Raw genomic sequence first — 16,876 nt, forward strand, 5'->3', positions numbered from 1 at the left:
CCGAAAAGTTAATTGGTTCTTATCTTTATAATAGAATTGTTTGAATACTTTTGAAAAATATGTATAAAAATGTATTATCTAAAAAACTCAATCCATTTATAAGTAAGGACGGCTCTTGTGGAATAACCACAGAATACAGAAGCATGCCTTTTATTAAAAACAATCATTAGTAAAGTAAAGTAACTTACGTGAGACGTTTCCACAGCCATATTTCATCACGTTGGAGGTTGGAGGGACTTTCTGGTTTAGGTTTAAATCCAGACAACGGCCAATCATAAAAGAGGAGGGGTGTAACCAATTAGATTTGGCGTTACTGGGACACGGTACGCCCACTTCCTAACGTTTCTCCGCGCGCGAGAGCAGGCCAGAGTTTCACGAGCAGAAGAGCAGGAATTGCTCGCGAGAGCGCAGGAGAGCTCATGTAGATGCTGCACATGCTCAAGGCATGTTTCTGCCCTGCAGGCTTCAATATTGCTCTCGCGCGAGTGCCGTTTTAGTGCTCGCGAAAATAATATATGTCCGCGGCTGCTTGACTTGTGCTCGCGTGGATCTCATATGCCCTCGCGATTTATGCTCGCGAAAATAATATATGTCCGCGGCTGCTTGACTTGTGCTCGCGTGGATCTCATATGCCCTCGCGATTTATGACAGAGATTTGCCGCCATACTTTGGGCTTTCCATACCAAATAGACACCCACAAACACACCGCCAGCGCGACAACCACACACGCAGCCCACACATACACACAGGACAAATTATGCTTGGCTAGGAATACAAGAGAAAGACTTACTGGTCTACATATGGTCCGTGCATAATAAAAGAATTTAAAAAATAAATGTAGAAAGAAAAAGGCAGTCCAAAAACGATGGTCTACGTATACGCCCCGCGGGTCGGGGGTTCCATCTAGGCAGACAGCGTAACTGAAACTTCGCGCTCCCCCCCCCCCCCACCCCCAAAGCCCTTATGCTGTTATGCCAAACACCTACGAATTATTAAATAAAACCGGAGCTCAAAATGTCTTACCACAATAATCCAGTGTTCTTCAGGGGAGGGGAGGGCTAAATAATCAGTTTACTAAGACACAGTCCGCTGTCCGTGATAACAATAAAAAGTTTATAAAGATTTGATGCACTGCATAGCCTTCTTCGGGTCATCAAAGCGGTGCTTAGTCCCACCGGGTGCAGTGAAGGACAGCACAGCCGGGTATCCGATGCCAAACGGGATCTTAGCCGAGTGAAGTAGCCGTTTACATTCCAAAAAGGAGCGTCGCCGATCTTGCGTTGCCTTTGAGAAATCCTGGTAGAAGCTTATTTTATGGGTCTTCCACCTGACATCTCCGATTTCCCTCGCGACGTTTCTCATGTGCTCCTTTTGCTGGAATCTCAGGAAACGCACCACGAAAGGTCTCGGTGGAGCCCCAGGCCTGATTGGGGCTAGAGACCTGTGAGCATGCTCCAAATCCAGGCCCCCAGGAAAATCCTTCTGAAGGATGTCCGGCAGCGCTGTCCTCAGGAAGGATAAAGCATCTTTCTCCTCAGAATGCTCCGGGAATCCATAGATGCGTAGATTCACCCGCCTATCCCTATCCTCGTATTCCACCAGCTTAGCATTCAGCGTTTCTACTTCCGAAGCCAGGGCTGGCGGAGACTTGCGGCGCTGGTCTTCTGTGTCTTCCAGCATATCCAGCCGGTCCTCAGCACTGGTAGTTCGGGTAAGCACGTCAGCTAGCTTCTCCTCAACAGCATCAACGGCTCTCCGCTTTTCCGATAGTTCTTTCCGCAGGTCAGTAAAGTGTTTTCTTTGGTCCTCAGATAGCTTTTGGAGAAGCTCGAGAATCACGGTGTTGGTAGGCTCAGTAGCAGCTGAGTTCAACACCGACATGTCCGGTGAGACATTCGTAGTCTTCGGGCTACTTGAGAGCCTTGAGAACCAGGTGTTGTTGAGTTGCATTAACTACGGTTTTCGGAGGTTTTTTAGTGTTCGGCATGTTTAAATGTAACAGATGACTATTGGGACTTATAACTAGTGATTGAGATAAAAAGTATCACTGATAGTGGGATATTTAAGCAAAATAAATGGTGATGGCGCCGGAGCCACGAACTTAAGCAGCCATCTTCCTCGACGTCCACCGGAAGCCCAATTATCTGAAGCTTGATAGGTGGATGGTGGGTGTTACAACACGATTATTCATTCTCCATTTTACATGACGTTACCTGATGAAAAATATATCAAAGAAATGTTTTTAAATGAAATGAATGTGTTTTGTGGACCATTATTTACTATAATTAAAATAACTATTATTCAAATATAATTTTTTGTTTTTATTCCAGATCCTTACTATTATTTTGTGTAGCCTATGTATCTTTTATCTTTTAAAATCTTAAATTGAACAATTTTCCCTTCACAAATAAAACTGGATAAATATAAAATAAATTCAGTTGTTAACCTTTACACGGTACAATGGTGGTTGCGGCTCCTTTTCCTATCCACTATTCCTTGACCTCAAACGGACCTCATAGAATGAACAGGTCACTTAACTGGCATCTTTTCGGCTGAGTGAAGACAAAGTGAAGTGAGTGGTTGCATATTTAACGGTTTTAGGAAGAACGGAAAGTAGTTAAATTAACACCAAACTGCTGTTTGTTTATAAAGAGATTTTATTTCAGGGCGAGTGTTAATGGAAATGTCAGTTTACCAAACATTAGAGGATTATCATTAACCAAATATGTATAAATAAGTCACAAGCATTCATACTCTTATTTAACATTACAATTTTGAACGGTAACTATGTTTAGGTACATTTCAGAGAGGTTGTGTGTAGAACTTTCCATGCCTCTTAACATGACAGTGGCGATGACATATTACTACGCGGTGAAAATAGTCCCGGTCTTGAAGTTGCTGTCATTGATTTAAGGCATTTTACAGGGACATTATTTGTTTGTTAACGTTATAGAGAAAGTGAACCAGCTGGTTTCAATTCGCAGAGATCAAGAGAATAACTTCAACCGGAAAGATCGATAATAATGAAAACCAAAGCCGCGGATGAATACGTTATTTTACAGCGATGTGATTTGTGAATTTCCAATTTTGTGGTGACCAAGCAACACAGATATTTTCGGCTGAAGAAAGGTGAGCTGATATTTAACGGTTTTAAGAAGAACTAAAAGTATTTAAATGTAGTTAAAAGTAGTTGCATTTAGTTAAATTAACAGATAACTGCTGTTTTAATGTTGATAAAGAGATTTTATTTCAGGGCAGACTGTTAATGAAAATGTCAGTTAACCTAGCTAACATTACACGAAAATCTAAACATAATGAATTCTCTTAAAATTCACGCTTTTTGAAAGTTTTTAGCGGTAACTATGTTTGTAGGTAAACTTCAGAGAGGTTGTGTTCCTTAATTAGCCTCTCTGCTCAGTAGTTAGCTTCTTAGCCCCTGTTGTAGAAGCTTGAGCTGTGAAATGGAGGTGATTTGGGGATAATTATGGATATTTTTTTAAGGCCAAAGCAACGGTCGGTAAAGTGACTTCATCCATCCAACGGTTTTCTAGTTCAGCTCGCGCTAAACCTGCCCAGAGACAGTGCGTTCAAACCGTAGGCTCGCGCTGTCAGTTGAGTTTACTCACGTCACTCAAACAAGACGAGGAGGGGGGGCTTATCTTCATGTAAATGCTGTGCTAGATACCAACAACAACATTAACATATTTTATCGTTATTTAATAGTGATACACGTTTTAAACTGATGTATGAATAACTAAATAATGATACCGGTCAGTAAATATCATGAAATGTAAAGTGTTCTTACAAGACGGCAGGCGAAACGCAAACTGTGACAGTATATAAAGGTACTATCTGGCATTATTTCTAGGCTACTTTAGAAAAGGCACTTCATCTCTACTGATGGTATGAATTATGTGATTGAATTACAGAAGAAATGTAATGTTATAAACAAATATGTAAATTACATTTGCTAATCAAAATGTTTTTTACAAGGGGTGACATACACATTTATAATTGTATTTGAAAGGCCTATACATGATAAGACATTCATTATGTTGCTGTTTTTAATTCTGTTCAAGTTATATTGAAACACTTTTAAGAAAAGTTTGACATTAATCTTCAAGTTAAATTGAATATTTTAAAGAAAAGTAATGCATTAAGGCTTAACTTTAGCATTTGTCTAAAAGTAAATTAATATGATTAGGTTCCATTGATAACACTACATTTTACACTAGTACATCTCTCTCATAAATATAGATATTTTTGTATAGAAGAGGAGAATGGACCTACAGACGGAGGTGCTGAACATAACAACCTGCAGACCATCAACAATGTGGATCCCCCCATCAACTTACTGAGCAGCTCTGAGACTGCTGTGGACGCGGCATCAACACAATAACCAAAAGAGTATGAGGTGCTTCAGCTAAGGATCTGCTAATCCAGTGCTTTAAAAGGAGTACACATGTAAGGTACTTCTACATTACTTAAGTACATCACCTTTATACCTCTACTAGGGAGATGCAGCATCTCAGAGATAGAAACAGGGCTGTTTTAATGAGAGACATGTGAAATGTTGACTCTTAGGCAATATGTGGTTTTCACAGGACACGGTTACAAACACATATGATCTTATAGAATATGGTGCATTGCCACAGATTAAACTAACCAATAGTTTATTAAGGAGTTAAAACATCTAGAGCTGTAAACTGCAATAAATGCAGCAGTGCACCTGCACACTTTAACTTTAGTGAGGTTTTGAATGCAGGATGTAAACTTGTACTGGGTTGTTTTCACACTGAGGTTTTATTTAATAACTTTGTTCTGCTTGTGTTTAGCTGCATGTCTATTTCAGGGTTCCTATGGTCATTAAAAACCTGAAAAAGTCATGGAAATTCAAAATGCAAATTCCAGGCCCTGGAAAAGTTATGGAAAATAATATTTTTCCCAAAGTTTTGGAAAAGTCATGGAAATGTAACCAAAGTTGCATCAAATATAATTTTATTTAATCGCCGAAATAGTAATACCATAACAATAATAAATACTATATAGTAATGAAACGTAAGATGGCATTTAACTGTCGAGGTATTTTGCTGGTGAGAGATTTTTACAATCACGCCCTCTAGTCTCCAGTCTGTAGGAGCTAGTAAGCCTACTATTCAATTTGTTTATGTAGGCACAACATGTTTCATATGCAGACCTTATTTTCCAGCTTACCATGTTCATATAACAATGTTTCATGGGTACCGCTGAGAGACTACTTTTTTTGATCATGGAAAATGAGGTAAAGGTCATCAGGGCTCAACGCTAACTTTTGAAAGTGGTTGCCAAGCTTTTGGTTGCAAAACTGCAAAACTGCAAATATGGTTGCCATTTTTAGTCACCTTATATTTTAAATGATTAAGATACTATACAGTTATACATCAACTTAATAATGAACATGTGACATAAAAGAATATTCAAATTTTTAGAATAAGTAATTAACACAATTAATTGAAACTAAAGTGGTAATAAACTTGTCCACCCTCAATTGCTGTAAATACCAGTAGTGCAGCTGTTGTCATGTTCTTCCACAGATCACCAGTTTCTTGGTCATCCGTTGTCTCCCTTTCAAATGTGGGTTTTCCTGACCTTTGTGCTGACCCCCACCATAGATCCATTTGCCCTTCAGGATCGAAGTCTTGGATTGGCCAGACAAATACATTTCTAATGTTAAATAAATGAAAACCATTCACAGTTAAGAATTAGATATTAATTATAAATGCTGTAAATTATTTATTAATATGTCTAACTATATTTAAAATGTGTTACCTTTTTATAGAAGTGATTATATTTTTATGGCAATATTTTCCGATTGTAAAGTTTTGTTTTGCACTTTTATTTTGGTAGTAATAAGATCGGGACTCTTATTTTGAAGTTACCGGAAGTGAATGGACAACATTCCTCTTTGCTTTTCGTTTGGGTTTACCTTACGCTTAATCAGTTGAATCATTTTGAACATTCGTTTGAGATGTTGACTGGTTGGCCGAACTTTTTACCCCACAGTCAAACAACTTAATTTGCTTCGCCATTTTTTGTAAAACCAAACACACAGACCGTTTCTCAATCTTGAGGATGCTTGCTTGGTAGCACATGTCTTCCGAGTCACTTGCTTCAGAAGCTAGGCAAGAATCCTTCCTGGCATTCGGAAAACGAAAGAGTGGAACAGGCTAGCAAGTGTGCAGGTGTGCGTCATATGAGAGGCCCCGCCTTACATTTTCAGCCACAGATTTGGGGAAATTGGTCCGTGCGCAAAGCATTGTGGGAATTTTAAGGACGCGAAGTCTACCCATGTGCAGCCTCGAAATTACCCCCAAACCAAGGACGCGGCCTCGGTGGAATTCCAAGTACAGTATGCTGGAGATTGGAACAGTCCTTCGGCGGCACTCGATGAAGTAGTATCCTTGAAATATTGGCTTGGAAGCCAGTTTCCTCGCGATTGAGAAACGGCCACGGCGCACCGTGCACGCGAGTAAACGTGCATCGCTTTCTGGCTCCGTAATCACACCAATGCACGTGCAACTTAAGTATCAGGTTCCGACTGGTCACAACAATAATTAAATATCACTCTTAATACAACAAATAATTAACATTTATCTCTTTTGGGGTGCACATTTAGCTGTTTGCTATCCTTATTTCTTTATGTTAAAAACTGGTTGCCACTGATGGCAACCAAAGGCCAAGAAGTGGTTGACATTTTTTCTGAATGGTTGCCAATGGCAACCTGGCAACCTTTACTGTCGAGCCTTGGTCATGGAGAAGTCATGGAAATGTCATTGAAAATCATTGGTGAAAAAGTATGAACCCTGCTATTTCTATCTTACTGAAAATAATCTGTGTATGTGTTCCTGTCCAGGTGATAAGGCTGGTTATAAACAAAGGGAGGAGCTGCAGACAGGTGAGGATGTTAAAGTCCTTATCTTACATGAAAAACTTTTTTTGGCAGTTGATTTCTGGGGGGTGTATGCAACAGATAGTCAATGTATGTTTCTTTATTTCATACTGAATAATATGTAAAAAAAGGAAAAATATTAGGTCCAATAAAAAAACTTTGCTTCTGGAAGCAGGCCATTTCGTGACGTCACGTGTGGTTCCCGGCTGCCGCTGTCTGGCTCCCTGCTGCCGTCCGGATCGCACAAATCGCTCCCATTTCTCCCGTAAAACCTTCTCTTTCGGGAACAAATGAACGGTAAAACCATCCCGATTGGTGTTGCTACACCCGCCAACGACACACCTCTTCACCATGATCCGGAAAAAACAAGACAAACTCGGAGATAAACACTGATACACAAAGTTGACATGCGGCTATACCAGCAATGCTACACTGTGTGATGCTGGGACGGGCTGAACTCACCAGGATTCGCGGAACCACACGTGACGTCACGACACAGCACCAAGCAGCGGCAAGTTTGAATCCAGACTTTTCTGGATACCTCTGAATTTGACCCATTTTCCCGATATTAACAAGTGATTTACAGCAAATAGGAAACGATATTCGATCTATATCACGTGTTACTGGAATAAGACCCAACAAGTTAATGCATTTTGAAACAGTTCTATGATCTTTCAGCTACAGTAAATTACGCAAGATAAGGACTTTAAAGTCCAAGTATGAAGTCAGACTGCCAGACTCCATTTTACACTTCGAGAGAGCAGGAGGAAGAAAACAAGGTGAGTGTTAAAACCAGGTTCTGCTGGGTTTTTAAGACATTCATGATTTACTCTGTTAGACTGTATGAATAAAAAAAAGATATATTTGTTAGAGTCCAAGGGGACATTTTCAAATGTTACATTTTGTATATACTGGTTTCTGATTCATCATAATTACATAACAGGTAACTCCCAGTAAAGTCAAAATGGAGAGCGGCCTGTCTGGAGTCTGACTGATTTGTTGAATTTAAACCAAAGTTTATTATGATGGTTTGGATTTAAATAAGTGTGTGTGTGTGTGTGTGTGTGTGTGTGTGTGTGTGTGTGTGTGTGTGTGTGTGTGTGTGTGTGTGTGTGTGTGTGTGTGTGTGTGTGTGTGTGTGTGTGTGTGTGTGTGTGTGTGTGTGTGTGTGTGTGTGTGTGTGTGTGTGTGTGTGTGTGTGTGTGTGTGTGTGTGTGTGTGTGTGTGTGTGTGTGTGTGTGTGTGTGTGACTGGTTTATCTCTCAGACTGGAGAAGATGAGTGAGAAAGAGGACAAGTCTCCAGTCTCCAGCTGTCTGTCTCTGAAGAGTGACCGGCCTAAAGACAGACCTCCAAACTTCAGTAATGAAGCTGGACCCTCAGACACAGAGTACGAGTTTCTACTGTAATCTGACCTGAAGAGGATTCAGTTTTTATATCATCTGATAATCTGAACTGTTCTTTAGTAATGTGTGCAGTATACAAAAACAAACACTGTAGAGGAAAGTAAACAAGGAGAATAGAGGACATTAGACATTATTTCAGGATATTTCAATATGCTATTATATCATCAATGTATCAGTGGCATAACATGGTTTTAAAATGACAATAATATTGATAAATACTATTTTTAAACCAATATATATCATAGGTAAAACAGTCGACTACCTAAGCCTCTTTTTACATTTATTCATAAGATGTTTAATAACAGTAATAACCTGTGAGCTTGTTTTGTATGGAGCCCCCTAGGGTACATGGAGAAGGAAAAAAAATGTATTTGCGAGGTCTCGCAAAACCCCTTTGCGAGATATCGCAATACTTTTGCGAGATCTCGGTCCCTAAGCACTCCTCTCCCTCCTCAAGCTGCAGAGTGTGACCAATTCTTGATGTTTAGCTCGGATGACGGCGCGTATCGAACTGTTCTGATAAAAACGACTCTGTAGCTCGTTGTCTACCTTGCTATGATTATAAAGTCATGTTGTTTGTATTTTTACAACGTTATGTTCATAGTTATGTTCATGAGTTATTGATCCGCGAAATTCGAATCTGTCAATAACTCAGAGGGACGTGCATGTCCCCTCGGTCTGAGTGTCCTCTTGTGGTGCCTTCACTTATGTGAAACCCTTTATATATACAGTCTGTGTGAAACCCGTGCCTATTGCCAAGCACTGGTGTTATATCTTTATATTTAAGGCCAAGCTCAAAGTCAAATTGATGAGCCACTCCATTGTTGTGGTTTCTGTGTTGCCGTGGCAGCCGAACTGACCAGGAAGTACTAAATGAAAAGTATTGCGAGATCTCGCAAAGGGGTTTTGCGAGATCTCGCAAATGTTTTGGGAGATCTCGCAAAACATTTTATTTATTTTTTCGTTCAAATTTTTTTTCTCCATGTCCCTTAGGGGGCTCCGTAGTTTTGTTCAGCATCAATGATAATAGATTTATTTTGTAAGCGCTTTTACAGGTGCTCAAAGTCGCTTTACAGAGATAGTGAAAAGAAAAGAACAACAAATACATAGAGTTGAAGTTAGCAGATACAACTTGTTTTAAAAAACAAGTATAGAGTCAATAAAAAAACGACATTGTACCTGCACACTCTACATGTTGGACTTTGTGTTAAAGAGAGCTAATCAAATAGAAACATGTAAAACCTTTCACTCTCAAATGAACTGAAACAGCAGAAACCCTCAAGCACGACTGAAAGTTCAGAACAAGTTCAACAATGTTTAATCTGGTAAACAGAGTGAAGTCAAAATCTGCTCTCAACAAGAACTGATGATGTTTAAAACATGTGTTGTTTCCACAGACGGAGAGCAGAGTCTCCAGTCCCTAGCTGTCTGTCTCTGAAGAGTGACCGCTCTAAAGGCTTTAATATAAACTTCAGTGATGAAGCTGGACCCTCAGACACAAAGTAAGAGTTTCTTCTGTAATCTGACCTGAAGAGGATTCTGTTTTTATATAATATCTGATAATCTGAACTATTCTTTAATGATCAAAGTAAAGAAACTCAGTAGTGTGCAGTAACAAAGTTTAATGTAACTCTTGCTCCTTGGCATCATCAGAGATAGTAAATGATCTTCTAGTGAAATCATCCTCACACTCTACATGTTGGACTTTGTGTTAAAGAAAGCTAATCAAATACAAACATGTAAAACCTTTCACTGTCAAATGAACTGAAACAGCAGAAACCCTCAAGCACGACTGAAAGTTCAGAACAAGTCCACAATGTTTAATCTGGTAAACAGAGTGAAGTCAAAATCTGCTCTCAACAAGAACTGATGATATTTAAAACATGTGTTGTTTCCACAGACGGAGAGCAGAGTCTCCGGTCCCCAGCTGTCTGTCTCTGAAGAGTGACCGCTCTAAAAGCTTTAATATAACCTTCAGTAAGGAACCTGGACCCTCAAACACAAAGTAAGAGTCTGTTTCTTCTGTAGACTGACCTGCAGAGGATTCAGTTTTTATATCATCTGATAATCTAAACTGTTCTTTAGTAATGTGTGCAGTATAGTACAGAAAACACAGTTAGATATTACGGAAACACTGTAGAGGAAAGTAAAAAAGGAGAATAGAGAACAGTAAACATTATTTAAGGATATTTCAATATCCAAAACGGTTTTAAAATGACAATATGGATAAATACTATTTATTAAACAATATATATCGTTGTTAAAAAATGGTCGACTATCTAAGCCTCTTTTTAGATATATATTTAAGATGTTTGTTAATAATAGTAATAACCTGGGAGCTGGTTTTGTTTAGCATTAGCAGATATAACTTATTTTGTTTAAAGAGCAACTTCCAGGTTAAAGACCTGTGAATAAATGTGTAGGAAAATTATGAATACACTAGATTTTCAAAAAAATATATACAAAAATATACACTACAGTGACATCTGGCGTCGTTTTTGTAAGAAATGTTAACTTCAGCATAAAAAAGCCTCGGCACGTGACCTCCCGCGTGTGACGTAACACGGGGGACACAAGGGGGAGAGCGGCCGGTGTAACGTATTAATAAACATGGATCCCAATGCTAGTTTGGACACAGAAGACACAGAAGAAGTTGAACATGAATATTCGAATGCATATGAAGGACCACAACCTTATAATTATGAGCCTGCTAGGCGTCCAAGAGACCAGGAGCAGCCAAGGATTAGAAGAAATAACGGCCATCGGAGAGAAATTGAGCTGTGGTGTGAGGAGAACCAGTGGAGAACTGGGCAGCTATCTTGGTGAGTGACCGGCGTTAGCTACAGAATGTTAGCTCAGTGCATGACATTAAGGATTTTGGGAGATGGCCCTGTGGGCCATCTAAGCTAATTTACAGATGGCCCTGAGCCCAATAGAGATTGCCCTGAAAAATGCGCGCGGACGAAATGGCACGAAGGGTTTGGGGGGCCTCCCCCTAGAACATTTAGATTTTTCCAGGTCTTCCTGTAGATGCTGTCTGGTGCATTCTCTAGACTGAATTATAAGATGAACCAGCACAATATTATATTTTACAATTTCAATTTTATCCTTCATTTCACTTGTTTGTTTGTTCTTGTTAGTGTTTGCTCTCTTGCATGCCCTGCATAGCTATAAGAAATACTTAAGTTGTTGGTCAAGACACTTTCCATCTGATGAAGGCAAATGCCTTCATCAGATGGAAAAAAGTAGAAAACATTACATTCAGCTATAACTGCCAAAACAAACATTATTTACATTATTATGGCCCCTGTTAAAAATGTTTGTAATGTTATCTACTGTAAGTTGGTCGAACGAATGCCTCCTCATCCGGGATCAGACCCGAGCAGCAGTCGAGAGGAGCCGAGCGCATCCACGAAGCACACAAAATGGCGACGTCAGAGTTCCCGTTAGCCGGCAAATCTAAATCTCTTCGGTCAAAATAATTTCCCTTTAGCACAATACCGCTTCAGTTGCGCCGCTTATGTGACAGACAAGAATAGTCAATTCTAATGTCTAACACGTAATGTGGAGAAAGAGATGTCCTGTATGGGTTGATTGTGCGTTGATCTGTTGGTAATGCCTCGGGGTTCCGGTGGGCATGTAAACAAATGCATTATGCTGCGCTATACTTTGTGGCCTCACCCAGTTGCATAGCGATACTTATTGTTTAGGTGTCTTTTAATAAGCAGTAATTTTAATTGTAGCAGTAAGCTAACGAGTACTGATAAGCTTTATTTTGTTTTGATCCAATGCTGCTGTGAAAGAAAGAAGCTATATCCATGTTGGATAGAATATCCAATTTAAATAAAAAAAATAACCTTAAGGGACAACTTGAATGCTTTTTTTCTTTTTTTTCTCTTAATGCATTGCATAAAGATCGGATCGGGAAAAATCGGTATCGGCAAATTGTCAAAATCAAATGATCGGAATCGGATCGGGAGCAAAAAAAGGTGACCGGGACATCCCTAAGTCCTATCATTAGCTAGAACTAGCTAGATCTGATCAATATGGACATAAATGGGAGCGAAGTCTAATCTGACGGGAGAGAGAGATCAGTTGCTGCTGACGAGTCGACACGCAGCTCTGCATGATCACATGCAGCGGTGAGCGGATAAAACACACACTTCAGGTTAGAATATCACTCGTAGCTATTTTAATTACCTCTCAAACTACCGTAACTAGTTCTTGATATGTTTAGTTTTACTGTCGGGTCACTCATTACTGGATCCGCGAGCTGCATGATACTGGCATAATAGATTGCCCGATCGGGCAACCAGCAGGTGAGGCTTCATGGCCCGAGCTAAATACTAGATGGCCCCGGGCCATCGGGCAGTCCTTAATGTCGAGCCCTGGAGCTAACGTCACATCACAACATTGTGAAGTTAGCTATCATATATTAGGCTATAACTAACGTAGCATTGATAATATAGTAACGTTACTGGCAGGACTGTTGATACTGATCCATAACAGAAACTAATGCGCAAGTATCAGCCGTATCTCACGTTACCTAATGCAACTCCACACTACGGTGCTGTGTACCGGAGGAGAGACGCGAGATACGGCTGATACTTGACCATCTGGCGGAGAAAGGTTGTGGAGCCTCCGTTGATATGCCGTTGTAAATGGCTTGATGGAAAGCAGGTGTGTAGTGGGGGAGGGTGCACAGCTGATTGCAGCAGGTGAGTGGAGGTTGAGCCGGGAGCCAGGAGTGACAGCCACCACGCCCACACAAACAACACAGACAGGGGGAAACAAACAAACACAAAGGAGACGGCTGGAGCAGTACAGCCACCACAGCGTTACCTAATGCAACTCCACACTACGTCTTACGGTGCTGTGTACTGGAGGGGAGAGAGAGAGAGAGCAGCGAAGGGGGGGAGAGAGAGCAGCGAAGGGGGGGGGGGGGGAGAGAGAAGTAATACGGTTTCCTGATAAAGCTGTGGAGAGTATGTGCTGCAGGGAGGTGGATACACAACGCACCCAGGAACGAACGCTAGCTCCAGTCCTTTTTACTGTGGACTCGATGTCCTGACAGGCTGGTATTTGTGCAACCTGCACAAACACAATACTGCACCATGATTACAAATGGTGAAATACAATGTAAAACTACCGAAAATACCAGCTCCTTAAAACACAACCGCTCAACTCAACGCAACTACTAACTATACCCGCGGTCAGAGAGCGGAGATGTTTCCCCTTTGTGATGTAATATGACGCGTTTGACGTATGACCTTAAAAAAAGCCGTTTAAGAGCAGAGCTCAAAATTGCTCCTTTCTCTCTGAATTCCTGCCCCTCGTAAAACATATCAAATCCTACATTCACTTTTTTAAATTGTAATTTTCAAGCAAGTTTAAGCATAATTGTAGAAAAAAAAAAAACCTGCAAGATGCTCTTTAAGCTTTGAGTCAATTCAGAGAAAACATTGTACCTTGCAACATGAATGAAGTGAAGATGTGAAGTTCATGTCCTCAGTGTATTCACACAACTTGATAAATTACAATGTAACACTTCTATGTACTAGGTTGCTTTCAATGAGGAGTAGAATATAATATAAATTAAAAAAACAATATCAAATTAATATAGCCGGCATTTTATTAATCGTTCACACAACACTTTCACAAACCCTCATCCACCCCAGTGAAACCCAATCTGCTCACATGGACAGAAGAACAATAATCGAACCCGGGTAGTCTGTAGTTTCTCTCTCTGTTAATCCAATGACCATCAGTCCTTTTTCTGGAGAGAGGAATCCTTTATAATCCTTTTTCTGGTGAGGAAAAGACAAAAACTGCAGCTCCAAAAACTTTTGTCGGTTCTGCTAGTTCCTGGTTCCCCGCAGCATCAAAAAAAAAAGCACATCAAACAATTCGAACACACTCTTACGCACACAGGGCCCACACTCATTGAGCCTCATTAACAACCACACCTGGCCTGCTCTTCCTCTCCTCCCTCATGTGCAGACTCTGCTGCCCCAGCACTGCCCCAAGTGGGAACTGCTGTTTATTACAGGGTCTAAAACTCACTGCATTATTTGAGTGGGTTACAACAACATGAGTGTAAAGTTTGTGACGCTCTGCAAAAACGTGTCAGTGCTGAGATTCAGCTCCTGACGTCACTGACGATCTGACGTGAATCAGAGAAGGAGTCATCAGCACCCAGAGCTCTACAGTAGCTCCAATTACATCAGGGTTATTAATGTACGTGTTTCAACCAGAGACTGGTACTCACAATATAATAACTGCTGTTCTTATGACTAGATCAAGTTAGTGAGTATTGATGGAGCAGCTACAATGTTAGCTTAGTGTAGCGGCCAAAATCATATAGAAATGAAACTGATGATTAACTTAAAATAACACAGCACCAGTTAGCGACTCTTCCGCAGGGCGATGATCCAGGTCCAGACAAGATTTTCCGTTTGTGCATTTATTATATGATCCAATATCTTGAACAAAGAACGACCAACAGGGTTCCTATATTTCTTTCCTATTATTACGAACAAATTCAAAATAACAAATAAAAAATAAGAAATGTGAAAGACAGAATACCGTATTGTTAAAATACAGTATTTATCCATATTCATAATAATATTTATATATTCAACAAAAAATCTTCATATTAATAATAATAAATGATATGTGACCGAAAGGGAGCAGGAGGAAGCAAATGCTTATTAATTCCCACTCCTTACTGATCAATGATTGTCCTTTAAATCATTTATACAAGTTATTTCTACTTACATTTACATTTATACATACATATACAATCATTTCTCATCTTCAAACACCTCTCTTCATTCTCATAGTTTTCCAAACAAGTGTTTCTGTACATCCTTTGAAACTGAATTATATTTGTGCTTTGTTTGAACTCCTGCTCCAAACCATTCCATAAAGTCACCCCACAGATTGTTATACTCATACTTCTCAGAGTTGTTTAAAATGTAGATTTCCTCTCAGATTATACCCCCCCTCTCCGTCTATGAACAGTGTTTTTAATGTCTTGCTCTGTACATGATTTGTGCCATTTTAAATGGAACCAGATCAGTGAACTTCAATATGTGTGACTTCAAAAATAATGCATTAGTGTGTTCCAGATATCCAACATTATTGATTACTCTTATTGCCCTTTTTTGTAATGTGCATATCGGCTGCAGGTTGGTCTTGTACGTGTTTCCCCAAATCTCCACACAGTAAATCAGATATGGCAATATGAGTGTGTTATAGAGTATACAATGAGTTGTGGTAAAGAATGTGTCTGGCTTTCCCCAATATTGCGATAGTCTTGGCCATTTAGCTTTTACATGAGTGAGATGAGGCTTCCAGCTGATGTTGTGCTCTAAAACCACACCAAGGAACTCCCTTTCATCTTCTCTTTCTATGCTTATGCTGTCTAGTATTAATTGCACCTGTGGATTTGTTTTATGTTTTCCACTACTACTATAAACAATAACAGCAAGAAAATAAATGTTTAAGTATTAAATAATATAAATCGATATATAGCTCCAACATTAGCTTTAATGAAACTGATCTCATTCAGAAAACAAACCTTTTAAAGTGTTTTGCTTCAAATCACTATCATCACGTTGTTGTTTCGGCATCCTTTCCATATTTTTATTGTAATTAATTCACAACAAATTCTATGTAAACTGGGTTCATAATGCTATAGTTTAAACTTTAGAGAGATGAATGCAGCTGATGTGTGTCTCAGTAGATACAGGGAACATGTGCTCCTCTGGGTGATGTCATGAATCCAGACAGGATGCTGTTTGGTTTCTTAGTAATGTGAAACTAACTGATCACTAAGAAATATTATATAGAGATAGAAACCTTTTTAAAATACCAAACCAGAATGTTCCCCCTTGTTGTACCTTTGGTGAGAATCAGCTCCACTAATGTAAAGAGCTATAAACAGGGTTCTTACACCTTTTCCAAAGTCAAATTCAAGCACTTTTCAAGCATTTTCAAGGTGCAATTTCAAGCTTTTCAAGCAGCTTACAGCGGCAATTGTAAATTACATATTTACATACACATACTTATACTCATTACATTGCATTTAGCTGCCGCTTTTATCCAAAGCGACTTTCAATAAGTGCGTTCAACCGACAAAATACAAACTTGAAGAAAACAGAATCATATAAGTTCATCAGGTTTCATAGAGCCAAACATTTCAAGTGCTACTCAACTGGCTTTAGATAAGCCAGCCCTTTATTAGTATATAAGTGCTTTGTTAGTAATTCTATCTCTGGAAGTGGAGTCTAAAGAGATACGTTTTCAGTCTGAAGAAGATGTGTAAGCTTTCTGCTGTCCTGATTTCAATGGGGAGCTCATTCCACCATTTTGGAGCCAGGATAGCAAACCCACGTGTTTCTGCTGATGGGAACTTGGGTCCCCCTCGCAGTGCGGGTGCAGCGAGCTGTTTGGCTGATGCAGAGCGGAGTGCACGTGCTGGGGTGTACGGTTTAACCATGTCCTGGATGTAGGAAGGGCCAGATCCATTCACAGCATGG

At 39.8% G+C, this 16,876-nt stretch overlaps 1 protein-coding gene and 1 long non-coding RNA gene across 6 annotated transcripts in view; both read left to right on the forward strand.

The window, feature by feature from the left end:
* The first annotated feature begins 2,708 nt into the window (after positions 1-2,708).
* On the forward strand, positions 2,709-6,935 carry LOC307017506. Its single transcript, XR_013802204.1, has 3 exons — positions 2,709-3,129; positions 4,258-4,469; positions 6,893-6,935. It is a non-coding gene; the product is annotated as an uncharacterized lncRNA (long non-coding RNA).
* A 723-nt stretch (positions 6,936-7,658) lies between these two features.
* Positions 7,659-16,876, forward strand: part of LOC307017501 (protein NLRC3-like) — a 28,458-nt gene continuing 19,240 nt past the window's right edge. For 3 of the 5 annotated variants that reach the window (XR_013802202.1, XM_079694854.1, XM_079694855.1), the window contains exons 1-4: positions 7,659-7,707; positions 8,195-8,317; positions 9,731-9,835; positions 10,234-10,338. Coding sequence is in view for 4 of the 5 variants with exons in the window: in XM_079694854.1 (XP_079550980.1) it covers positions 8,205-8,317; positions 9,731-9,835; positions 10,234-10,338 (323 nt within the window). In the remaining variant the exon portion in view is untranslated. The remainder of the gene's footprint in view (positions 7,708-8,194; positions 8,318-9,730; positions 9,836-10,233; positions 10,339-16,876) is intronic. The other 2 variants (XM_079694856.1, XM_079694857.1) reach the window with 1 other exon arrangement.

The sequence above is a fragment of the Notothenia rossii genome (genome assembly GCF_949606895.1).
Source record: "Notothenia rossii genome assembly, contig: SUPER_8_unloc_1, whole genome shotgun sequence".
Classification (NCBI taxonomy): domain Eukaryota; kingdom Metazoa; phylum Chordata; class Actinopteri; order Perciformes; family Nototheniidae; genus Notothenia; species Notothenia rossii.